At 34.8% G+C, this 25,852-nt stretch overlaps 5 protein-coding genes across 20 annotated transcripts in view; 1 reads left to right on the top strand and 4 right to left on the bottom strand.

The window, feature by feature from the left end:
- Nucleotides 1-25,852, bottom strand: part of LOC127850216 (actin remodeling regulator NHS-like) — a 331,736-nt gene that overhangs the window by 130,142 nt on the left and 175,742 nt on the right. The gene's annotated exons all lie outside the window — the stretch shown is intronic.
- The window catches only part of LOC127850217 (membrane-bound transcription factor site-2 protease-like), a 257,498-nt gene that overhangs the window by 156,248 nt on the left and 75,398 nt on the right, over nt 1-25,852 (top strand). The gene's annotated exons all lie outside the window — the stretch shown is intronic.
- LOC127850222 (osteopetrosis-associated transmembrane protein 1-like) lies at nt 2,945-18,592 on the bottom strand. Its single transcript, XM_052383095.1, has 6 exons — nt 18,103-18,592; nt 14,700-14,802; nt 12,406-12,521; nt 11,340-11,465; nt 6,946-7,111; nt 2,945-6,005 (listed from the first exon to the last, which is right to left on the bottom strand). The coding sequence occupies exons 1-6, from the start codon at nt 18,430-18,432 to the stop codon at nt 5,893-5,895; spliced, it is 954 nt and encodes a 317-aa protein (XP_052239055.1). The 5' UTR covers nt 18,433-18,592; the 3' UTR covers nt 2,945-5,892.
- The window catches only part of LOC127850221 (osteopetrosis-associated transmembrane protein 1-like), a 256,800-nt gene continuing 233,892 nt past the window's right edge, over nt 2,945-25,852 (bottom strand). Inside the window, exon 7 of one of the 3 annotated variants that reach the window (XR_008035138.1) lies at nt 2,945-3,307. The gene's annotated coding sequence lies outside the window, so the exon portion shown is untranslated. Of the gene's footprint in view, nt 5,887-25,852 lie in introns of all 3 variants that reach the window. The other 2 variants (XR_008035139.1, XM_052383094.1) reach the window with 2 other exon arrangements.
- Nucleotides 22,911-25,852, bottom strand: part of LOC127850214 (protein still life, isoform SIF type 1-like) — a 353,922-nt gene continuing 350,980 nt past the window's right edge. For 5 of the 8 annotated variants that reach the window (XM_052383073.1, XM_052383074.1, XM_052383075.1 and 2 more), the window contains exon 27: nt 22,911-25,789. The gene's annotated coding sequence lies outside the window, so the exon portion shown is untranslated. The remainder of the gene's footprint in view (nt 25,790-25,852) is intronic. The other 3 variants (XR_008035134.1, XR_008035135.1, XR_008035136.1) reach the window with 1 other exon arrangement.

Below are 25,852 nucleotides of genomic sequence, written 5' to 3'. Positions count from 1 at the left end.
TAGTAGTAGTAGAAGTAGTAGTAGTAGTAGTAGTAGTAGTAGTAGTAGTAGTAGAAGTAGTAGTAGTATTGTAGAAGTAGTAGTAGTAGTACAAGTAGTAGTAGAAGTAGTAGAAGTAGTAGTAGTAGTAGTAGTAGTAGTAGTAGTAGTGGTGGTGGTGGTGGTGGTGGTGGTGGTGGTGGTGGTGGTGGTGGTGGTGGTAGTAGTAGTAGTAGTAGTAGTAGTAGTAGTAGTAGTAGTAGTTATAGTAGGAGTAGTAGTAGTAGCAGCAGCAGCAGCAGTAGTAGCAGAGTTGCAGCAGCAGCAGTAGTAGTAGAAGTAGTAGTAGCAGCAATAGTAGTACATGAAAAAATGACTATCATTATCATTTTTAAAGCACAAGTTGTAGTCTTAAAGGGGCCATTTCACGCTTTGGTAAATTGACAAAATTGAAAAAAAATTGTTTCAGATTCGCAAATCTTCCTTGAAGTTATGATATTTGTGAGGAAACAGTAATACTGAACATTTACCATGCTCTAAAATATCCATAATGTGCATCTTTTGAATATTTTAAAACTTGAAAATTATACAGCGTTGCAACGCGAAACGATTGAATAATTTGGAGAATTCTGTTGTTGTCATTGTATTTTTTGATACTACGAATATTACATACATATATTAAAAAAATACATTAGTCTTGCTTTGAGAGCGGATGGTCTAGCGGATAGAGCGGTAGAATTTTGCTCCATGGCTCCAGGGGTCAGTGGTTCGAGCCCCGTTGAGGGTTACTTTTTTAAATTCTTTAATTGTATTCTTGTTTTTTACTGGAGATTTTTAGACCCAATGTTTACATTTATAAATATAAAGCATTTAATGACAAATTTCAATACATGCAAAAAATCTGTGAAAAGGCCCCTTTAAGTATACACAGTAACAGCATATTTCTATACAGCATATTGATACATCTTTAGGTTTGATGCATTAATTAAATTAAATTAACTTAACTAAATTGAACTGAGATTGCAAGTCATTTTTCAAAATGTGTCAGTTTCAAAATGGAAAACTCCACTATTTCGCTTGGGAAAAAGCTAAAACTTGTATGGAAATGAACATCAAGTGAAACTCCAGCTGCATCAACATAAGATAAAACTTTTCATCTCTATAAGGGCCTTAAATTATTGCCCATCTACTATATGGAATTGTATTATCACTATAAGGGCCTTTATTTTTTCCAAATACTGCATGGAAGTTTATCATCACTACTGTTCTGAAGTTTATCATCACTATAAGGGCACATATATATTGCCTAACTACTGTTCTGAAGTTTATCATCACTATAAGGGCACATATATATTGCCTTACTACTGTTCTGATGTTTATCATCACTATAAGGGCACATATATATTGCCTTACTACTGTTCTGAAGTTTATCATCACTATATGGGCACATATATATTGCCTTACTACTGTTCTGAAGTTTATTATCACTATAAGGGCACATATATATTGCCTTACTACTGTTCTGAAGTTTATCATCACTATAAGGGCACATATATATTGCCTTACTACTGTTCTGACGTTTATCATCACTATAAGGGCACATATATATTGCTTACTACTGTTCTGAAGTTTATTATCACTATAAGGGCACATATATATTGCCTTACTACTGTTCTGAAGTTTATCATCACTATAAGGGCACATATATATTGCCTTACTACTGTTCTGACGTTTATCATCACTATAAGGGCACATATATATTGCCTTACTACTGTTCTGAAGTTTATTATCACTATAAGGGCACATATATATTGCCTTACTACTGTTCTGACGTTTATCATCACTATTAGGGCACATATATATTGCCTTACTACTGTTCTGACGTTTATCATCACTGTAAGGGCACATATATATTGCCTTACTACTGTTCTCAAGTTTATTATCACTATAAGGGCACATATATATTGCCTTACTACTGTTCTGAAGTTTATCATCACTATAAGGGCACATATATATTGCCTTACTACTGTTCTGACGTTTATCATCACTATAAGGGCACATATATATTGCCTTACTACTGTTCTCAAGTTTATTATCACTATAAGGGCACATATATATTGCCTAACTACTGTTCTGAAGTTTACTATCACTATAAGGGCACATATATATTGCCTTACTACTGTTCTGAAGTTTATCATCACTATAAGGGCACATATATATTGCCTTACTACTGTTCTGAAGTTTACTATCACTATAAGGGCACATATATATTGCCTAACTACTGTTCTGAAGTTTACTATCACTATAAGGGCACATATATGTTGCCTTACTACTGTTCTGAAGTTCATCATCACTATAAGGGCTCTTTTTATTGCCCAACTATGGCATGTAGGTTTTGAATGCTTCTCGTTTTATTAAAAAAAAGCCTATGTTCAAGGGGCTGTCCAACAGATTTTCCAATGTATTGAAGCTTGCCATTAAATGCTTTATTTTAATAAAATATTTGAAATAAAAATCTCCAGTAAAAAAACAAAAATACAATTTAAAAAAAGAAAAAAAAGGAATCCTCAACAGGGCTCGAACCACTGACCCCTGCAGTCCTGGAGTAAAAAGTCTCCCGCCTAGACCACTCGACCATCCATGCTCATGCTTAGAGCGGAGGTATTTTTTACTTTTATAAGCAATCCTCATAATTTTCCAAAATAAAACGACAACAACAGAACTTTCCAAATTATTCAATCGTTTCACGTCGCACGACACTTTATAATTTTCAGGTTTTCAAATCATCAAAAGATGCATATAATAGATATTTAAGAGCATGATAAATGGTCAGTATTACTATTTCCTCAAAAATATCATAACTAAAACGAAAATTTGCGAATCTGAAACAACTTTTTTTTTGTCAATTTACCAAAATGTTGGACAGCCCCTTTAAGGATATAGAGAAAAACTAAATCAAGCAAAATTGAAACCATTTTGTTTATTTACATGAAACATTCACGCCTGCTCTGAAAAAACGGGGCTTAATGAATGTGGGTTTAGTAACGTCCCAGATAAGTCTGTGCAGTCTGCACAGCATATTCAGCACGAAACTCTCTGTCTAGACTGGATTTTCATTAAGAGGAGATTTCCTTTAAACATACAATTTCATAAAATCCGAAAGTATCCTCCCTGATAAGCCTGTGCAGACTTCAAGGCTTATTTTGGAGGACATTTTATGCACACGCATTATGCCCAGATTTCCAAGAGTAAAGTGCATGTTATGAATACACAAAATAAACAACATTTCACTTATTGCACAAAGCGATTCAAAGAGTAAAATGGTTACCTAGTGTACGCAAGTTAAATTAAAACCTACCATGATGACTTTAAGAAATACAATAAAACATTTGCTTACCATTGTTCTTCGATCAACAATAAATAAAATGGTTGTATTGGTAATATATTAATCAAGATAATGTAACCAAAGCAGTCGATGGTCTACAAACATCTTTTTTAAACGTGATATTTAACTTAATTTAAGGGAAGCAAATTACTGATTCTGTTTTGTGATATTGTGTCATTTATAGGGATAGGACAAATTCATAATTTTCATTTAGTAAAAAATTTGAATATTTGAACGATAAGTATAAATATGTTAAATATTTTTTTATCAAATAAACCAAATATCCAAGATCATCACTGCTAATATGTTTTCTAATGTGAAGATTACAAACATAACAAAATAATCGCTGTGCCCCTTTGAATTGCACTAGTAATCACATAGTTACAAAAGCTAAACATGTCACTGATATAAAACATAAATCTATAATCCAATTTTAGCAAAGTTTTCAGGTTAAATGTGTGTTGAATCTTTTGTATCATGATGTGTTGTTTTCACTAAAGAGCAATAGTTTAAATAACCAATAATGAAAACCAATTATCAGTGGTGATTTACCTACTTCATTGTATGTAACCAGCGATGATATTTGTGTCAACTGACACCAGCAGTACAGTAGATTTTAATAGCAGTGACACGTGAAACGAGACCAGGAACATTGAAATTAATCCATTTTGTAGTTTTGAGTGACATCTGGATTCAAATCTAGCAACAACAAAAAAAAATAAGTTGGACAATATTGGGTATTAAATATGATACATATTTGCCAATAAGTAAATGGTGTTTCAACTGTTTGAATGTCAATCATTAGATAAAATATTCAAATAGTTTTGCCATAAGCAGTAATTACTAGTAACAGAAGCATACATGTATTGCAGGCTTATATAAAACTGTAATGTAATCTCAAAATACATCTTTGTTCCATCCAGCAGTTAACAACAGTCATGTAAAATGCATTAATAAATGAATAAATAAATATACAAGACAATATATATATAAACAAACAGATTTGTCTTAAAATAATTCAAATGATATACTAGTAGACAGAATCAACAATAAACGAAATGAGTACAAGTACAACCACCCGAATACCAAAAATGAACTGTCACTGTTATGTCTTAAATACCCTCCGCATGCCACATGTCAGAGGTCATTGGCAGTTGAGTGTTAAGAACTGGTTTCTCAACAATGCAAGCTTTCAACATATGAAGATTTACTTTGTCTTAATATTATAGTCAAGGTATTTTCTGGAAAACACTTCAGCATGTACATAAAAAGGGCAATAACAGTGAAATTATGATAGGAGGAGTGATGGTTGTTATGCACTGCACGTCACCACACTGAGATCTGCCTACATATTACGTTCCAACCTGATACATTTTGTAATTGTCAACATATGTTGTGGAGAAAATTAATGTATGCAAACTAATAAAGGGCAATAACTCTCAAAATATGGATACAAGAGAAATGTCTCTTTTTTTCACCTTCACATCACCTCAGTTAGGTCTACCTTCCTTAGTTTAAGTTTAAAATTTAAACATCTTAAAACTGTAAGCATATGCACGAGACAAAATTTAATTAAAGTAATATGAAAAGGGCCATAACTTTTAAATATGGAAGAGACAGTTTTAATTACTATTCAACTGCACTCCGCCCCCCTCCCCTAACACAAATGAGATCTACCTGCCTATGATGTTTCAAGTTGACACCTCATATACAGTTTGAAATATGCTTTGTGCAGAATATAAAAACATAAAACAAACAAAGGGCATGATTTTATAGAATATCTAACTTTAAAAAGGGGCATAACTTTAAACATTTTGAATGAAGGATGACATTAGTTACACATGTACACCTGCGAATTATGAATAACAATGCAATGCAAAATTGAATATTTAACATTGAAAAGTCTTAGAGAACGCCTCCAGACAAGTTTTGGTATATTGACAGACACCATTGTGATACCAGTATAACCCCCTCCCACATTTAATTGGTATTAACCCTTTCAGTGCGGGAACTGAATTTCGAAAGCCTTTGCAAACAGTTTGGATCCAGATGAGACGCCACAGAACGTGGCGTCTCATCAGGATCCAAACTGTTTACTATTCTGATATTCTTTGAAAAAAATCGAAGAAAATGCTAATTTTAGAAATTCAGCAGACAACATTTTAGCAGACGACAAATTTCCCAGCATGCAAAGGGTTAAGGTCATATGAACTTTATCAGACATGTTATGGAATGTATTATCAAAAATACAAGTTACTGTCAACCATGACTGTGTGAGGACGTTTACATAACTATCGTATAGTTATTAGTAACTGCAAGAATTCAGAATTATAAATAGAAACATGATTGATCAAGGAAAGGGCCACACGGGGTCAGGTTATAAGGCTGTTCAATCAAGGATGTCAACATAATAAGCACATCACAAATTTTGTTTTGTACGTTGGTAGGACCCATTAAGAATCCGGAATGTAAAAACTGTACAATTATGGAGCATATCACATGGTGTTTGTTTTGATGGGGAGGTCTGACTAAGATGCTGTCACATGATTGGAAACATGATTGCCTGGCGATTCGTCTTCGTTCACAGTCTCAGCACGAGGACTCTCCAAACTTCCATATGCAAGACTTTGAAGTCTCTTTTCTGCAACAGAAACCAGCACTAACAATACTATACTTAAATGAGTGTTGTTTTGGGCAAACTGGGTTTAATGCTTGGGCATAAAATGTTGTCCCAAACTAGCCTTTTACATTCGTGAGGCTAATCAGGGATGATCATTCATATACAATAGTATTTTTTGTTTAAATGAAGTCAAATTTTTGCAAAATTCCAGTTTAGGGGTAAGTGTTGTCTCAGATTATCCTGTGCAGACTTGTATTTTGCTTTTGCTTTAGCCTCATGATAATTCTTGCTGGCTTGGTGACATTTTGTGACTGATGTCGGATTGCTCCTCTATAGTATGTGACTGATGTCTGATTGCACCTTTATAGTATGTGACTGATGCCTGATTGCACATTATAGTATGCGACTGATGTCTGATTGCACCTTTATAGTATGTGGCTAATGTCTGATTGCACCTTTATAGTATGTGACTGATGTCTGATTGCACCTTTATAGTATGTGACTAATGTCTGATTGGACTTTAACAGTATGTGACTTATGTCTGATTGCAACTTTATAGTATGTCACTGATGTCTGATTGCACCTTAACAGTATGTGACTGATGTCTGATTGTTATGCTTAAGTTTACAATTGTGCACTGGTTTGCAGGTTTGGAATGTACAGAATAAAATCTAAGTACTATCATCAATGTTGTGTTATCATGAATCTAACAAATAAGATAACATGTGTTGCTGTTGTTGTTGTAGTAATAAAATCATTTTATATTCAATGAGCCTACAGTAAAAAGAAAGGGTGTACATAAAAAATGTGGGCATACAAATAAAAGAATATTTAAACATTATTGGAACATTTAATTTAAATAATCGTGTATAGGAATTGATTGTCATCAATAATTGTATCACCCTCGTTAATCTTTGTTTACTTTATTACACTTCATTACATCATCATCATCAGTACATACGTCTCATGGGTGAGCGTGTCCGCTTGGCCCCGTAGACAGCAAAGCTTGCATAGAACCCTATAGGGGTCAGCCCCAGGACTACCACGGCCGCCCAAATGGCCCCTAAGTTCTTGTGGCTAATCGTGCAGTTCAGCTCCTCACCCCAGGTTATACGTGTGTAATTCATCTGTAATAAGGATATTTGTTATCATACCACAATAACAATACGCAGGTGTCTAATTGTGTTTTTTTTTCAGGGCAGTAGATGTTTATATCAGTAAATGTTTGAAGGTAAATCATATTACTCCAAAATTCATGTAAATTCATGCTTACAATATCACATAGATATGACTTAGCTATCAAAATGTAAATGCTCCTTATGATAATTTTTAAATGTGTTGAACCGGTAATTTTTGTTCTAAATATATAACTGATCTTTTCTTTGTCAAGTATATTTTTCGTGAACAGAATGGGACTATATAGAACATAATATCAATATAAAGAGTAGTTCAACAGGATCCTTTAATTGTCACCGTCATTCATGAATATAATTGAATATACATAAGAGGAAGATATATTTTGTATGCATTATAATTGAGAACATTTGAATTTCACTTTTCAGTGTTGTCCTGATTCTAGTGCGCCATTTTGCATTCTATATGCCCAAATGTATCAGATATATCATGAGAATGAGACTTCTCGTCTCGAGCGCATCAAACCAGACAGGCTATCAATGCTTAGCGATATGGACATTTGACATAAATTCAACGCTTCAGATAAAGAAGAGCTGTTTGTTTGTAAAACGTGAGTAATGCCCAGTCTAGTCTGTGAAAATATATATCAAGCAGAGATGGAAATTAACTGTGGCCCACTGACCTGGGGTGACTACTTTTTACGCCAGGCAATTGAATTTCAAAAGCCGGAAGTCTGTACAAGCAAATAGCTTTTTGACAAAGCTGTTCTTATGAATCAATACATTGTGCCATTTTCATCAAAACTTTTACCCCTCTGGCATGAAATGGTCACAGCCAATTAAATTGAGTCTTACAAAACATCAAATAAAGTGAATCAGCCAATGATGACAGACGCTAAATAATTTCTTTCTAAAATGGCTGCGCCCACAGCGTAACAAAACTTTTAAAATGTTGCAATTTGTTCAAGGTGTCTTTCAGTGCCAGAAAAGCCAAACATTTCAGAAAAATGCAAATACAAAAAGGAATACGTTCAATATAGACATAAGCTTGAGCTTCGACTTTGATGGATGGAAAATAGACCATGGCTAACAAAGGATAAGAACGGTATCCAGTGTAAATATTGTGACAGTTTGCTCCTTGTGTAAAATTGATAGCATTAAGAAATATGAACAGTCTTATGGGCCTGTTTAGCTTTGCTGAAATTGCTGATATTTAAATTATCAGATCATAAATAATAATTGAAAACAATGTACAAAATGTGTAAATTATGTTATTTTATTACTCACATTGTATGTTCATTGAAAAACAAAATGTATAAATAGAATTAGAAAAGCTCTGGGCTCATAGATTTCTTGCTGGGCAGCCTAATTTCAGGAGTTGGTTGCCCGTCTGGGCATCCAGCAATATAAAGTTAGTTTCCATCCCTGTTAATGGTTTGTTTATGATAAGTTTGTTTTGTTTGTTTGTGTGGATTTTGTATTCCTTTTTCAACTGTACCTCAGTCCCAGGGGTCTTTAAGACCACTAACACATCCTATTAAAGCAGTAATAAACCAGTACTTTGAGCATACTTTTGCCAGTAAATGACTACTGCGGTACCTTAATCTGAGATATGGAAAGGATGGGCAAAGAATTGTTGAATTACTTATCACCCCACTTTATGTGTCCGGGCCGAAAATCTAACAAGCAATCCACAGATCTGTAGTGCAGCACTCTACATCCCCCAAAAAAGATAGACAAAGAGGACAAAGATGGTGTTATCTACTTGAAAGATGTTAGAAAGCTTTCGTCATGAAATGCTACTACGCATAATTAATTGTAACTTTATTTGCTAAACAACCTACATGTCCGGGAGACCTCGATCTAAATATAGTACTTATTCCAAGACGAATCAAATTGTCGTCATTGGTGTTCCCTCAATCTTTTGCAGTATAATGGATCTTAAATTATATTCTACTGTTTTCACTCTAACTAGCAAGATGTCAGAGTTTATATTGGTTTACTATAGTTATATAAATAATTGTTAAGAACATATTATCTTTAAATATACATGTTGACTTCAAACTGAACACTTCGGCATGTTCCGTGCGCTACGAACATTGCCGAAACAATGCTCGGTTATGACCGTAAATTCTTATTCTACAGAGCTCCGTACACGTCATAATTTTTATGACATCATCCAGAGTGATTCATAGAGTATATAAACCCAGACTTTTCCGGAGCATTTGCCAATCTTTCCTAACACTTTTCCGGCGAAACCTCCTTTGTAATTTAAATATCAACCACTCCGGATGACAGAAAGCAAGGTATATAACAAAGTAAACATTCCCGCACTTTCAGAACAGTTGCACCCGGAGCTGCTCCGTATATGTTTTAATAAATAACCAGTTACTTTCCTGATGTCCAACAATAATAACAAGGCTATTGTCAAGCAATATGGTCCCCTACCAGCTCCACCATTGTCAGAAATTCCACCATTTTCAGATTTTTTAAAAATTTTGTTGCCATAGCAACCACAATTTTTGACGTAGGAACAAAATGAAATGACGTGCATAATGTCCATATTGCCATCTATCCATGTTGCAAGTTTCATGAAAAAATATTAAGAACTTTAAAGTTAGCGCAGGATCAAGAAAAGTGTGACGGACTGACTGACAGACAGACTGACGGAGTGCAAACCATAAGTCCCCTCCAGTGAAACCGGTAGGGGACAATAAACAGCGGCCATGTTTCTCCATTGTTATGATGGGTACAGAGCTCAGAGACAGTTATGCCTAGATATGACAATATTATAATTAATCAATGTACCAGATTGTGAATGTGTATAATCTATGTACTTGTATGATGTAATTACCAATGCCATTATATGAATACCATGGGAACCCAATAGAAAAATATATTTATGTCTTAACCGGAACTTGGACTTCGTCATCCTTCCATACAAATATTAAATATTGTTGTTGTGCAACAACGGACCTGCGTGCATATGCCTGGAACCTTGTCCTGTTACCGTACCACCACGGCAGGGGTGGCCGGCAGCGGAACAAAGAATACTGTTATATATTAATCAAGAGCCATAACTGAGGTTCCCGGGGTAAGAGTGTTGATAATGGAATTTCTTTCTAAATTCAGCACATTTGGTCACGCTCTGATGCATGTAAATTTGTTCTTCTAAGTCCGGGGCCTTAATTGACAATTACAAAGACCATTAAAATGGTTATGCGACTTGGCCTAGACACTGGTAGTATGCTTAAAGCATCAGACTCATCCTACGCTTATATGTATTTAGAACTTTTATAAGAATTTGAAAGGTTAAAACCATGCACTTTCACTCAAAATGTACATGGACTTTGGGTTCCCCTTTAACAAATTAATTAATTAATTGCGATACAAATCCTCCAAAAGGAAACCTAACCTTAAGTCATGGTTGAAAACAAAGAACAAATGAATATTGGTGTACAGTCTTCACACCAACAGTGATCATAAAAGCTCCTTTAAAATTAAACTATCTTAGGTTCAACTCATAAAGCTTAATACAGAGATGAATGAAACACAAACATGCACCAATGTTGGAAATATTTAATTTGGAATTTAGAGCAGTCATTTGGTAAAAAATATACTTCTGTAGGTCTGGAAAGTGGCAACATTTCCATCTGGAATTTCACCAAAACAACAACAACTAATAATTCAAAGGGCTTAACATGGCTCTGAGGTCTACTTTCTCACCTTTTGTTACTAACAATAATTAGCTCTTGCCGCTTGATTTCATGATTTGTTAAACAGTGGCAAGGAATTGTCGTTTAACCATGGCAAGGAATTGTCTTTTAACCATGGCAAGAAATTGTCATTTAGCCATGGCAAGGAATTGTCATTTAACCATGATAAGGATTGCGCTAAACAGTGTGCACAGTAAAAAGCGTTTACAAAATATTTTTTAGGTTTCAGTGTACATGTTGAACTTAATCACATCAAAATAATCACAATTAAAAAAAACAACAACAAATAATGTAAAATTATGTTTGATCCAACATTTTGTGTTTATTAACATTTAAAATGTTTAATCATATTGTTTAGTAAGAGTACTAACACATATTTAAACATTACATTGGGTTCTTCAAAAACATAATTCTTATCAAGATTACCAAAGAAATGTTTAATTTTAATAATGATTATTTCAAATCACCAGATTGGACAGTGATTATCCACAAAATGAATTCCTTACCATATCTACAATATCCATGCAGACATGCTCAGGGTCCTTTCTGTCGTTGAGCAGATTGTCAAATTTCTCGTTCATTTTCCTATAGTATGGCCGACATGTGTCGCATACGGTTTGATTGGCAGACAGCTGAAGTTTAGATAAAAGTCTACAGTCAACATGGATTGCAACACACAAGTGTGACGGTTATACAAACTGAGATATTATAATAATATAAGGAATACTGTTGATATGCGCCTCGGTTGATTTCATGATGTGCAGTAAAAACACTCACAGCAAGCTGCTTTACAATTAGAATTCACTATTGATGAATAGACTCGCAGTCATATAACTAAACAAGAGCTGTCTCCATAGGATGACATATGCCTCCGAAAAACTCTTTGACAAAAGTTATGAGCAGTTTTCGAAACCTAAACGCAAATTTCGAAACCTAAACGCGGACCCTAAATTCAAGGTCAAGGTGTCAAAATTTGTGTGCGTATGGAAAGGCCTTGTCCATATACATGTGCATACCAAATATGAAGGTTACATCTGAAGCGATATAGAAGTCATGAGCATTTTTCAAAACCTAAATGCAAAATGTGACAAAAAAACAGACAGACACTATTATGCCCTCCTACGGGGGCATAAAAATCAGTTCCTTTAAAGCTTATGACAGGGATTACAACAAACCCAAAATCCATGAAGAACTGCATCCTGGGAACACTGAGCTAATCAAAGTGCTGAAAGCTTCATCACATCCACTTTTATGGAATTTTTGGTTGAGAGAAAGTCTCTTATAACAAAAATCCAATCTAGATAAAAAAATAACGTCACTGATAAGCCTGTGCAGTGTGCATAGGCTAATCTGGGATGACAATACGCAAACGCGTTAAGCCAAGTTTTCCAAAAACAATTTTCATTGTAAAATACTTTGTTCAAGAAAAACAAATTACGGTATTGCATCTAGTATATGACTCTTAACTTTCACTATTAAACAAGTTACAAAATGGTTCATTTTTATCAAAAGTCACCAAAGTGTTTACCAAATGGAAAAAGCCTGATATTTTTCAATGACAGCACAACCAACCTCAGTTTCATTGATGCAGGTGGTGAAGTTTCGATAGAGATCTAGGAATTCTCGAGTCTCTGACGTAAGTGCAGAATGAACAGTTCCGTTGTCTTCACGTAGATACGCAAAACATTCTGGAAAATGTATTTGTTCTGTCTTACTATATTCAAATCAGACAATTTTAATTACAAATTGTCAACAAGAGGGCCTGAAAGGCCCAAAGTCTCTCACCTGAGATAACAAGATATTATTGGGACAAATCATCTGATCCAAGTTTCACGAGGATTGGAAAATAAATGTGGTTTCTAGAGTGATAACAAGGTTTTACTATAGCCATATAAGGGTGTCACGTTTACAGATTTTTCTAAACGTTTAAACGAAATGAAATAAACGACACGTTACCGTTTAAACGGTATCCCTATTTCCGTTTAAAAAGCATCAGTACGATCGCATTTCCAAACCGAAAATAGTATTTTATTTCCGGAAGTTATATTCAGTGCATATCCCATTCGTGCAATGACGTCATATTAAAACCATAAAATATTATAAAACAGAGCATCCGAATCACCACATGTGTATTTGTCATTCTATAAAAACAATTTAAAGAACGTCGAAAATAATGTAAAATCAATGAAAAATACTGTTTCCGAAAACAACACTCCGAAACAAATGCACGTATTTTGCATATGAAATACAATGCGTATATCATTTGAACGCAGAAAATGAAAAACCAGTTAACTAGCAAAAATGTAATCAATATATAAGTTGGTTAGAATATTGCTTATCAACATGCTACCGCAGTGTTTGAATTGGCTAATCAATCTCTTAAAATATTTCAAGATTGCGGCATATGCACTGTTTCCTTGCCAAGTTGTAAGATTTTCGGAAAGTAGCGAAGATTTTCCGTAAGTTTCCGTTCATGTCTGTGCCATTCGCTAACCAATCAGAAATAAATTATTGCCGAATTCGGTAGCCCGGATTTACCGCAAGTACCCGGTTTCGCAGTTTGTCATCGATATACTTCGTACGGCTGGTCGGCTACATTATTTGCACCCCAATATTATTATATTGATATTGACTGTCGTTTAAACGTTTACTGTTTTGGTAAACGTTTTTCAGCAAAACACGAAACGCGACCGTTTAAACGTGACACCCTTATAGCCATATATGGAAAAATGCCCCGCCCCCTGGCGGCCATGTTTTTCAAACAACCGGCATCATTTTGGAACTCGTCCAAGATATAATTGGGATGAATCTTCTGACCAAGTTTCATGAAGATCAGACAATAAATGTGGCCTCTAGAGTGTTAACAAGAATTTACTATAGACATATATATCCATATAAGGAAAAATGCCCCGCCCCTTGGCAGCCATGTTTTTCAAGCAAACATAGCCATTTTCGAACTCATGCAAGATATCATTGAAACCAATCTTCTGACCAAATTTCATGAAGATTGGACAATAAATGTGGCCTCTAGAGAGTGAACAAGGCAAATGTTGACTTCGCACAACGCACGACGGACAACTGACAAACGACGACGGACAAAAGGCGCTGTGCTCAGGTCAGCTAAAAATGTAAAAGTTTATAGATCCATCTAGGGTTTCGTCACATTTTCTGCAAACATTAATGTAAATACATAATCGAAGACCTTGACACTCACTTTAGTTGACTGAAGACAATAACAAATTACACAACTCCTTAAGGACAACGAAAGAAAATTTATTGAAATATTGAGAGTCCTTAAGTCTCTGGAAATGTATTTTTTTAAAGGGAATTGCACATTTATATGTTTTAAACAAGTAATTACTGTTGCAGTGAGTAAAATTTTAACCATTTGTACTCAGAAAACTCCAGATTTCTGGCAGAAAACTTTATCTTAAATGTATAGCTTGTCTTAAATTTTCCCTTAAGTAAAACTCTCACAAATATGCTACAAATTGAATAAAAACAGAGTCTCAGACAAGCAAATAACTCCAGCTGAACATGGTATTAGGTCCTGCTGATGATAATACAGGTTAGCTTTGTGGAATGACAGGTTACTTAGCATTGTTCTGGGAAAACTGTGTTTAATGCATGTCGCAAGGTTTCCTCCCAGATTAGCCAGTCGGCATTAGTCTGCACAGGCAGGGACAACACTTTCTGCCCAGGCTGTATTATAATTTACAAAAGACTTCCTTTATAACAAAAATTCCATAAAAGTGTAGTAGTTGATTAGCTTTTTGCGGTCTGTGAAGACAAACGTACATGCATTAAGCCCAGTTTTCCCATAATGTGGCTCAATTATTTAATTGTCCTGACCAAGCAATACTTACTATCACAATCTGCATCTTGCCATATTCTGTCCATGGACCTGTTTATAGTGTGGATGATTTGTACCTTGTCAGCTATAAGCAACTGATTGTTACAAAAGTCATCCTGAAAATACAAGAACACCTTGGCAAAATTATCAGTATATGAGTATAATAATAAACAAGAACTTGTAATGTTACTAATCTATGTTACCATAATGTTGTAATGTTACAAATCTATGTTTCCATTGAATAGTCTACTGTTTACAAATTTCCATAAAATGTGTCCGTACAGCAAAAAAAAATCAAATTAAGTTACAACTGTTTGCAGAACATTGTTTTTTCATACACATTTTGGGCCTCTAGAAAAAGTTTTTTTTTTCCCAAATAGGACCTATAAATTCCCAATTGAAGGTTTAAAATGTTTGATATTTTGTTAACAAGTCAACATTTAGTTTACTGGGAGACTTCCAACTTTTGAAGATTAGTGGAAGCGCTGTCTTTCAGAAAGCTCTTTCAGTTGAACAATAGTAAATACATGTAAGATGCTGACATTGCTTTTATCATACATGCCAGAATCTTTTCTGGTCAAAATTGGGATATTCCATAAAAATTGTCAGGATATTTGACCAAAACACAGGACTGTCCTTTGATGACAAATAAAATGATCAATCATTCAACTTATACTTTAGTCATTAGTCAGTTTATTACTTACAAAAACTAACCATTTCTGGCAAATATTGACAATAAATGTGTTTAAGAGTGTCACAAACACAAACGTTCTCCATTGTCTGGAAGTAAACAAACATGTGCACTTTGCACATGACTCATAAAGTGAACTATTTTTATTCATTCAGGAGAGGGATATTTCAATTGAACATGTGTAAATTGTGCAACACGATGGAGCACTGTTCTTATCCAACTAATGGTTAATTTAGATTTTGCAATATGTACAAATTATTTTCTTAATATTATTTGAACAATTTATTAATTTATGTGAAACATCAATGTTTAGCGGTCTGCATTGTATTGGTTTGATAAGTGGACAAACAACTGGCATTCGTTTTTAGAAAACAAAAAGCTAAACTAATGTTTGTAGCAGGGTTGGGTATAAAGAGAACATATACTGCCTTGCTATATGAGCTAGTTTTTATAGCAACCCTGTAGAGTGTCTGCCTGATTTGGAACCGGGAGGTCCCGGGTTCAATTCCCATTATGGTTGGGGATTTTACTGGCTGGGTTACATGTCCCAAATTATGTCAAAACAACGCAACTTTTCCCTATTCAAAGGGCCTCGTTTCCAAAATGGTGAAAAAACACACCAGAAAAAAATTATTATTTGTTACTTGCAAATACCGACAATATTAATTTTCATTATAAAATGTGACAAATACCATTACTCAGGGCTCTCGCTGTGTTAAAATTTTATTTTGCCACCCATGTTTGCCTTTTTTTTATTCGCCACTTAAAAAAATTATGAGCCATTTTTTAATAACATTCTTCAATCATAGTGGTCAATGCAATTAATGCTTCTATTCTTTGGTTTATTATTATAACAGATATTACACCAGTGCCTTCCCCAGGCCATTTAAGCGCCCCTTGCCGGGGCGCTTGAATTTCGAAATCAGAGTCCCCGGGGCGCTTGAAATGTTCCGATCAGTGTATTCTTCAGTAAAAGAAAGTGGAGATTGTCCAAAAAAATCAAGGTTTCCCTATCAGTGTATCAATATTCCCTGTTTTAAAAGAGCACTCGGTACCTACTTTCACAAGTAATCGCTATAAACACCACATGGGGTAATGGATAATCCACTGATAAGAGAATAGCATGACGCGCGTATCGATTATTCTAACATTACACGGTCATTTAAATGCTGACAAGGATGTATCTGGTAACTTTCCAGTCGTCAAACTGTGAAGTTCATCGTCCAATCGGTTACGCGAATGCTTATGGGGGCGGGGTTAACTATCGACCATTATTTTTGATTGACATCGGGCATGAAATAAGAGTTTATCGCAGCTTGATTAGCAAATAGTTGTACCATTTGAGTAATATAAAACCGGTAATTAGTACAGTGCACAACATTAAAGACGGTTTCGGGCATCATCATCACACCTTTTTACTGTAAACAAGTGTTACCTATGACTCATAATTAATACGAGAAATTAATTGCAAGTGGTAAACAATTAATTATTATAGCGGTTACAATTATGTGACAACAATTTATTTAATTCCAGAACATGTATATTTCAACATGTCCATTTATAGAACTGATTCACCTCGTTTTTTTTACATTTATTCGACACGTAATGCGCTTTAACAAATTTTCGTTGAATTAATTACGCACACTTGTAAATGTTTCGTCCGATAATCGATAGTTAGAAGACTGATGATGGCAACCGGCCGTGATCCTCGTGGACAACGTGAATTTCATGCATAATTCCGTCAAAACATTTATTCGACTCGTAAAGTGTGTAAACAAATTATCGTTGAATTTATTACGCAACGGTTAATATTTGTTGAAATCTCAAATGGGAATAATTAAATTTGTAATCCGAAACCCATTACCGTAAGTCGATGTTAACGCGTTTTTAATCCGAAACACACTTCCGAATGTAAATGTTACCGCAACGTTAAATATTTTTGCTTCAAATAAGCAGTGCAAATTTATTTTGTGTCGAATCTTTTTCTCAATTAAAAAGAGCGCGAAAATTATGCAGCATGTACAACGTCGCGTCTATTGCATACAAATGACGTGTATTGAGCGTTTTAACAAGCACACAACAGGTCAGGGGATTGACGCATATTCAGAGGCAATATTTCATCAAATCTATAAATAGTCACTTAAAAAATGGCAAGGTTTGTGTTAAAGAAATAACTGAAAGCTTTTATCGTAAATATTTACCAGAAAGAGATTGATAAAAACGGAATAAACGGGATTATCGGGTAATAAATAGAAACTTGAAAAATAGTAAGTATACAGTAATAGAGTCGGGTTGAAACGGATGTATTGGGGAATCGTTCGAGTCGGGATTTTACTATTTGTGCGGAAAAGTTTTAAAACAATTAAACAATAAAAAAAAATATTTTTAAATGACTGGGGGATTTTTTTGAAGAGTCATAGTGCACCAAATGACGTCTTTTGACGCTGTTTTTCTTTGAGTTATAACGCACCACAGAACGTGAATTGACACGTTAAATTAAAAAAAAATAAACGTCGGGAGTGGACACCCATCCCGAACCCACCCCCGGGGCGCCTGAACAAATTCCTGGGGAAGGCACTGTACACTAGTCCTTACTTGAATATCCAGTTTTAATATGTGGTCATTATACAAGTCAATAAATTAATAAAATATGGTCCACAATATATAAATATACAAAAAGCATTCATTATACAAAATAAATAAACAATTTTTATATCATATTTACCTTGACAAGTCTTTCATAAACATTTGAAGCTTTGACATAATGGCAATAGCAATTCTCACAAAACCGGAATGGTCGAGCATTGCTTACGGAGCATTTAATAAACATAGATGCATCGTCCCCAAAATCAGCTACATAGCTCATGCATTTATCGGGAATGTTATGTCCTACTGTTAAAATTTCACTATAAAGCAATTCACTTTGCAAAAGTTGAGTGTTTGTTCGCCCAATGTTAGGACATTCTTCGTTATCAAACACTGTCCCAAAATGTGTCAAACCAGAAATAAAAGTTTGTCGTAAAGCTAAAATGTAGAATACATAGAGAATTCCCATGTCAACGTTTTTTTTTAATGCAATATGTATTATATCTGCGTTTAAGTGTTTTTGCTCATATATCCCCACAATAACTGTCAAGCTACTCGCTTTAAAAGTAATCACAGCCGTTAATGCTTCGCGAAATCATATGACCAATAAACAGAGAGTCATGTGACTCCGTTTTGGGCGGTTGTAAGTCAATACGGTTACAAGACTTTATGGTCCATGACTTATCAATTATCCTAACGAAAGACATGCTCCGATGCCATGGATCAAGAACCAGCGGTTGATTCATTGTATGATCTGTTTTCATAATGTAGGGGCACCTCTACGAGACCGATATCTATGTATAGAATAATTGTGAGACAGTGTTTGGAAACTTATAACAGTTGTAGTATAAACGTTTGTTCTTCAAGTCTGTACGACTTGCACAGTGGCCATGGTATCTTAAACAAGCAAAAACACATTTGAGTTAGTATATAGATGTAAATTGCATATATGGTTCAGCATTCTAGTCAATATTCTTTAAGTAAATTTGCGTAAGGAATGTTGGGACACCGGTTACACACATACACGTATGCGCTTGCCTTGTGCGACGCGTTTGAACTTCACAGATACGATAAGATGCAACGACAGTATCATTTAATGTTACAAACACAACATTATCAGCTAAGCGTTCTCGTTTGTGTTTTTGTTGCTGATGTTGGATTACTTTATACGTGTTATAAATGCGTTGCCTTAGTAACTATAATAGTGTCATTAGCCGTGGAAAAAACATTACTGTATTGTTTCGCCAATTTAACGCTCACTATTCTCTAGAATATTCTCTAGAAATGTAAGACTTTTGGGGTGATCAAATATAAACAACACAGTTAAGTTACAGTTTCAGCAGCAGGAGTCCATTCTGATCAAAATTAATAGGTCCTATATCTTAAAAGATTGACCGATTGGCATACAATTTTACACATGACAATAACACACGACAAAAAATAAAGTAAATAAACAAAATCCTTAAACGGAAAATGCGAAACATGAAATTAGGGGTTTAAAACGGTCTAAGGGCGCCATAACGCGATGCCTCCTACGTTGTTATTATTTTAAGTTGTAATTGAAATCCGACTAAGAAATCTATTGAGTATAATCCTACTATATAATGGCAGCTTCTAAACTAAATCTCTCACATGTTTGTGACCACGACCAGATATTATCGGGTTCTGAACACCTGTTACGTAGATGAAACAGAACACTGTTAAGACCCCATTTATTTATTCATTCATTCATTTGTTTCATATTTTAACAATTTGTAAAACATGGTACATCAAACATATATTACACATAACATAACATTTTATCTGCTTATGGCATAATAAATACCAAACCAATAAATTAAAATAGCATCATAGTTGATAAATCAAGCAAACAAATAAACAGGTTTATAAACATTCAATAAATTATATAACTTAATAAAAAAATTTGAGACAGTAAAATAATAATACTATTGTTTGTAAATACACGTTATATATATATATATATATATATATATATATATATATATATATATATATATATATATATATATATATATATATATATATATATATCCGACATATATATATGTGTGTGTGTGTGTGTGTGTGTGTGTGTGTGTGTGTGTGTGTGTGTGTGTGTGTGTGTGTGTGTGTGTGTGTGTGTGTGTGTGTGTGTGTGTGTGTGTGTGTGTGTGTGTGTGTGTGTGTGTGTGTGTGTGTGTGTGTGTGTGTGTGTGTGTGTGTGTGTGTGTGTGTGTGTGTGTGTGTGTGTGTGTGTGTGTGTGTGTGTGTGTGTGTGTGTGTGTGTGTGTGTGTGTGTGTGTGTGTGTGTGTGTGTGTGTGTGTGTGTGTGTGTGTGTGTGTGTGTGTGTGTGTGTGTGTGTGTGTGTGTGTGTGTGTGTGTACTAAAAATTTAAACCATGTCGCAAACATTAAAATACAAGGATAGCACAAAAAAGGAAGTAAATCCTTATTCCCATTGTGGTCCTTAATAGATTTAATGTAGTTGACCTAGAAACAACAACTAATTAAAACTACAAACAAACTCAAATAAAAGCAAGCAGATCGGTTTTGACGGTGTACTTGAAATTGGAGAGGTTCTTAGCCTGTCTTATCTGTTGTGGCATTTCATTCACATATTCCTTAAATAATTTCATTTAAAGCCAAATAAATACTAAAAATCACCGAATATTTCGTAAAATATTTCGTAAAATAAATTTAAACAATGAAAAATCTGTGTTCCGTATAGCAAACGAGAGATTGGACTATGGTGTTGGGCAGCGTCGGAAGCACGACATTTTTCTCATATACCGTATGCACTGCGTACTTTTATAATTTGAGAATGATGAACCCTGTATGTGCAGGGACTCACAACCAGCCAACCATTTTCTCTAAGGGCTTATTCCAAACTAGAATCATCTATATCGCGAATGCGAATAAGTTTTAAGACCAGTATCAATTTTGTACTGTATATTTAGATATTTAGATACTGACATATACACTGCATACGGTGTGTTGAAAGTTGAATTCCAAATAACATTAATCAATGACCCATTATTATTTAACTTCTATCACATCAATCTTCCAACTTAATGAATGATCTCTTTATTGTTCAACTGTATGCTTTGGCCAATGGCGAAAAAGCAAATTAAAATTAAAAAGACATACGTTGACACTAGAACAATATTGATGAAAAAAGCGCTGAAAAATCACACATTATTGCATTTTCTAGACTGACCATGCATTTGATTTCAAGGCGATTTTTTGCGAGAACATTATAATATTATAATTACAATATACTTGTAGGCGTGATTAACGATTTACAGCTTGATTCTGGCACCCACGCTTTTAGGGCTGAGGGCATTGTTGACGTATTGTTCTATGAACCGTGCTGTCTTTTTTAAGCTCGAATACAGTAATTGATTAACACAATGAAATATCCTTTTTTGTTAATGAAACAGCAGTTATAAGACATTATTCATTAACCCTATTCCTGTTCCACCATCGTATTGCCGCAATTGGCCACTCGAATATACCACATTTTTTGCTCCAAGCAGCCTTCTTTATGTGTCAAAAAGTGACCGTTTATTTGGCGTTTGATTCTTTATTTCCTTACCAATCGCTGATGAAAGTTTTATGAAACATTTATATTATCCAGATATATTGTTAATTTAAGCAACTCTGAACATTGAGTGAACCTGTCACTGACTTCACAACGCAGACATAAAAAAGTTAGTCATTTCAAAATACCGACTGTTTTTGTGCCGACCTATAAATGTGCCTTGGAAAATGTGATTTTGTATTCGTCAATTGAAAGTAGATTAGTTCACAAAACCAGGAAGATAGAACATTTTACGTTTAATTGTACGTATACATACGTAAGTATGACATGCGTACTGCAACCCATCCGGGTTCTCAGCTAATGCAGCCTCCGGCGCGCAAAGACCTCGTGAACTTTGAAATACATAAAGCTTGTATTGTGACGCATCCGGCGAATACACCAATCACCATCTGGTGTGCAGCAACATCATGGACATTAAAATACATAGCTAGATGATTCAATATGCCGTTAACAACATAGAGGGCTTTCGCAATGATGGCTGTAGGCAAACACAAGTCCTCTATCTTAACTGTACAAAACAAGCATGTGTACAGTTGTGGCCACGCAATTATGGTTGTTTTCACAAATCGACACACTTGAAAGGAAACATTATTTATTTGCAAATTGGTCGATTAGAAAGACTGATATTAAGATTTTACAATGAAGTTTTCCATAAGTGTTTCCCCTATGTTTCATTAAATACGGTCATGTTTAGCGGGCAATTTAGACGCAGTGATTATGCCTGTACTTCGGTGTTTATTTTAATAACATGCGCACTAAACGTGTTTTAACATGCTATTAATGTTCATGTAATGTACATTTTCGCAACGAGCAGGAAGATGTGCATTGACAGCTGGTGAAGTTAAATCATTTATGCCTAGTAGACTCTCCCATCCTTCTAAATTAGATCAATTTATTTATAAAATTAGGGATGTCTAGTATACTTATTTCTATATTTAGCATATTTCTTACAGAAATTCCTTTAAGCAAACAGCGCAGACCCGGATGAGACGCCGCATTATGCGGCGTCTCATCTGGGTATACGCTGTTTGCAATGTCCTTTTTTCAGGACGCGAGGCATAAATGGGTTAAAATGAAAACGGCAAGGTTTGAAGTTTCTACTCGACTGTTTTCGCGTTCCGTCCGTGTCAGGTTTGTAAATAATCATGTGATATACCATGCATGTGTATAGTGACGTCAAAACATAATTATCAGGGACGACACTTTTCGCTTTTATGGTATTTTTCGTTAAAAGGACGTGTCTTTTTAGCTAAAATCCAATTAAGACGGAAGGTGTCGTTCCTGATTAGCCCGTGCGGACTGCTCATATGTATTGCATTCCATGTACTTTCAACAAACACACGACGTGTAAATTCAGTTTTAATATTTTTAATCGTACAGAAAAGGAAAATAACAACAACAAAAAACCAACAGAAACAGTTAAACAATAGATTCCAAAGAGATCTCATGAAAAAGACGATGGTTTTTATTCAAGGTCCGCATACAAATAGCAGTTTTGATGACTGTTAGTGCAAACCAAAATTATGTTACAGTGGTACTGAAAAGAGCATCTTAACTTTAGACTCTTAAGTTTGCATATGCGAAAATTAAAACTTACTGTTGTAACCTTTGAGTTAGAATTACCGGTTTGAACATGCGTAACCTTATTTGAACTACTTCTTTATACTACAGGCTGCTGTCTGTAAATCTATATATTCATCCGCGCGTTCGTGGAGCAGTAAGATTCCCTGGTGCATATCATCGACGATGATTTCTGTCAGTTGATGCTTAAACCCAAAGACCTAGAATATTCTAGGTCTTTTTTAAGCCTTTAATAACGAGAGTCATGATCCTTTTATTCTACATCTGCAGCTGCATTTATGTTATTACTGACCTACCCACATAAATACTGGGTTTGTGAGGGCTGGCTAAAGGCATCATATTTCGAATTACAATTTTATATTTTTGGATCTGTCTGGTTATGATGTTTACGCATTGAGTCGCAAAACACATTAACTTATCGGGGTGATATAACTATTGTGGTTAGTCTACATTAGCGACACGGTAATTCACATGGACCAAAGTAGGGTGCAACGAAGCACTACAACGAAACGAGCACATAATTTTTAAAACATGTTGTCACAAGATTTATTACCGAAAACCGGGTGAATACAGTTTCATGCTTTTGTACATAATTTCACGAAATTTATGATTGAATCCCGGCTGTATTAAGTTTGAAGAAATAAAAGTGTGCGTTTTGCAACACTACGTTTTGCAAGATAGAATCTATATTTGAAATATGAAATGAGTAAAATAGACATAAAATAATTATTTGGAACGAAATCACTTGCATTGAGTATCAAATTAACTGATGTCTGTATTTAGATAGCTAATATGTATTTAATGCTCATGCCATTAAGCATTAAATATTGGGGACTTAAAATGATACATTCATTCGTTTCAAGTTACCGAAATTATAAACGTAACATCACTAAAATTATGTTTCACACTTGTGGATGACATCAACGCGACTTCTTACATTAACGCTGCCTGGTTTGAATAGAGACTGGTTGATTTTCGCCAAAATATTCGTATGTAATTTTATCCGTCAGTCCCACAATTCACTTTTTAAATGTAATGTTTATTTGTGTAATTTGAATAAATAACAAAAAGCCTATTGTGGTAATGGATTACAGTGTTCTTTGCATTTTCACTAATTGACAGTGAGTTTGGTATATGAAAAGTTCGGTAAAAAGGTAAAAGAGTTGAATATGTCTGGACAAAGGGCGTGAATAACTGTTAAGTATCTAAATGCGTATTAATATCCTTGTTTCGTTTACGTTTTTAAAAATATAAATTTACCGCAACCTCCAGATCTATTGCTCTATATTACTTTTTTTAACGACCTTGTCATTTATCGAACTTACATGTAATCGTTTTTATTACAGAACTTGTTTCTAAGTTGGTATTTTCAAACTGTGTCAATTAAATGGAATCATCGGGATTTTTATTTTAAAAAGGTCATCATGTTTGGAATTACGAACACTTCGGTTCGGAATTACGAACTTATGTTCGGAATAAGGAACAGTTGGATGTCCGCATGCTTTGTAAATAATTTCTTTTTGGTTGGACCATTATATAATTCTATATTGGACTAAAATATATCATATGCACATATCTAGTTGATTATTGTCTCCCTTTGATCGAAAGTGATCGTAATTCCGAACATCATTATAAGTGGCTTAAGTGTTCGGAAATAGGTACACCCGCTCTATGTGCCTTTCCATTCGATATGAATACCAATACATTCTAAATTCACGTGCTTTAAGTTGCATTTATTACTAACAGGCAAACGCCATTCCCGGAACCAGTTTGAGATTGGCGCTAACCCGTGATTAACATCACGCAAAGCTTTCTTATAATACCAAAGTGTCTGTTATTGATGTTTAGTTTGGTCATAACTATTGTAAAAACTATATATTGATATAACTCTGGTATTGCACAAGGACACATACCTATCTTAGCATTACGGAATTATGCAAACAAAAGGATGCTTACATGAGTGTTCTAGCACTCGTGCATGTAACACTGTCTACTAACGACTCATACTCGTTTACCAATATAATTTAGTGAAAGAAAAGTTAACAATGCGCATACTCGTGTCATCATATGTAGCTTTACCACACAACACCACACACAGAGGTTTATGTACACAGGTGCATAAACGTATTTTTTTACAACAGGTACCGTATGTCCACATTGTGCAAGAGATGGGGTTGTCCGTTGATCGGGGAATCACTTGAAGTTTCTACTATTAACCAACTGTGTATACCATTATGTACAACGTATCCATTAAAGAACGTTGTCAGCCATTCACACCCTAAAACCCCCAAAGAACATTGTTCTCTTATTTCAAAACTGCCTGTGACAACGTTCGCGTTCATCACACACTGCAACTTGAATATGCTCGTATGTTCTTACTGATTACCGTAATTGCCATTCAAGTTTTCATATTACTGTTGATTACTTCCTCTTTAATTGAGACAATCTTCGTTGACATACACAATATCGGACCTCGGTCATGTCTGATGAACATGCCCTCACTGACTGTGTTCTACACACGCATAAGTTCCGAACACGTGAGTCAAACCGGGCTGCAGTCTTCCGGTAACACGTTTAAGTTAACAAAGTCACTTGCACGAGGAAAACTGGCCCTTCGTTGTACCATATCATGCCGATGAGATTTCTGTAAGAAATTGACGAGGCACTGTAAAAATGTTAAGTGCATGTACAGAGATTTTGCAAAATG

This window comes from Dreissena polymorpha, chromosome 11 (assembly GCF_020536995.1).
Source record: "Dreissena polymorpha isolate Duluth1 chromosome 11, UMN_Dpol_1.0, whole genome shotgun sequence".
NCBI classification, from domain to species: Eukaryota; Metazoa; Mollusca; class Bivalvia; order Myida; family Dreissenidae; genus Dreissena; species Dreissena polymorpha.
Note: the sequence above shows the minus strand (reverse complement) of the source record. Positions and strands in the feature narration are given on the sequence as shown.

Excerpts from the sequence above, each read along its gene's own strand:
- LOC127850222 (XM_052383095.1), bottom strand. The coding sequence starts at position 18,432 with ATGGGAATTCTCTATGTATTCTACATTTTAGCTTTACGACAAACTTTT. Across the intron at positions 7,112-11,339 it reads GCATGGATATTGTAGATATG|ATGAATTACACACGTATAAC; the intron begins GTAAGGAATTCA and ends TCCTTATTACAG. Across the intron at positions 6,006-6,945 it reads GACACGCTCACCCATGAGAC|AAAAGAGACTTCAAAGTCTT; the intron begins GTATGTACTGAT and ends TTTCTGTTGCAG.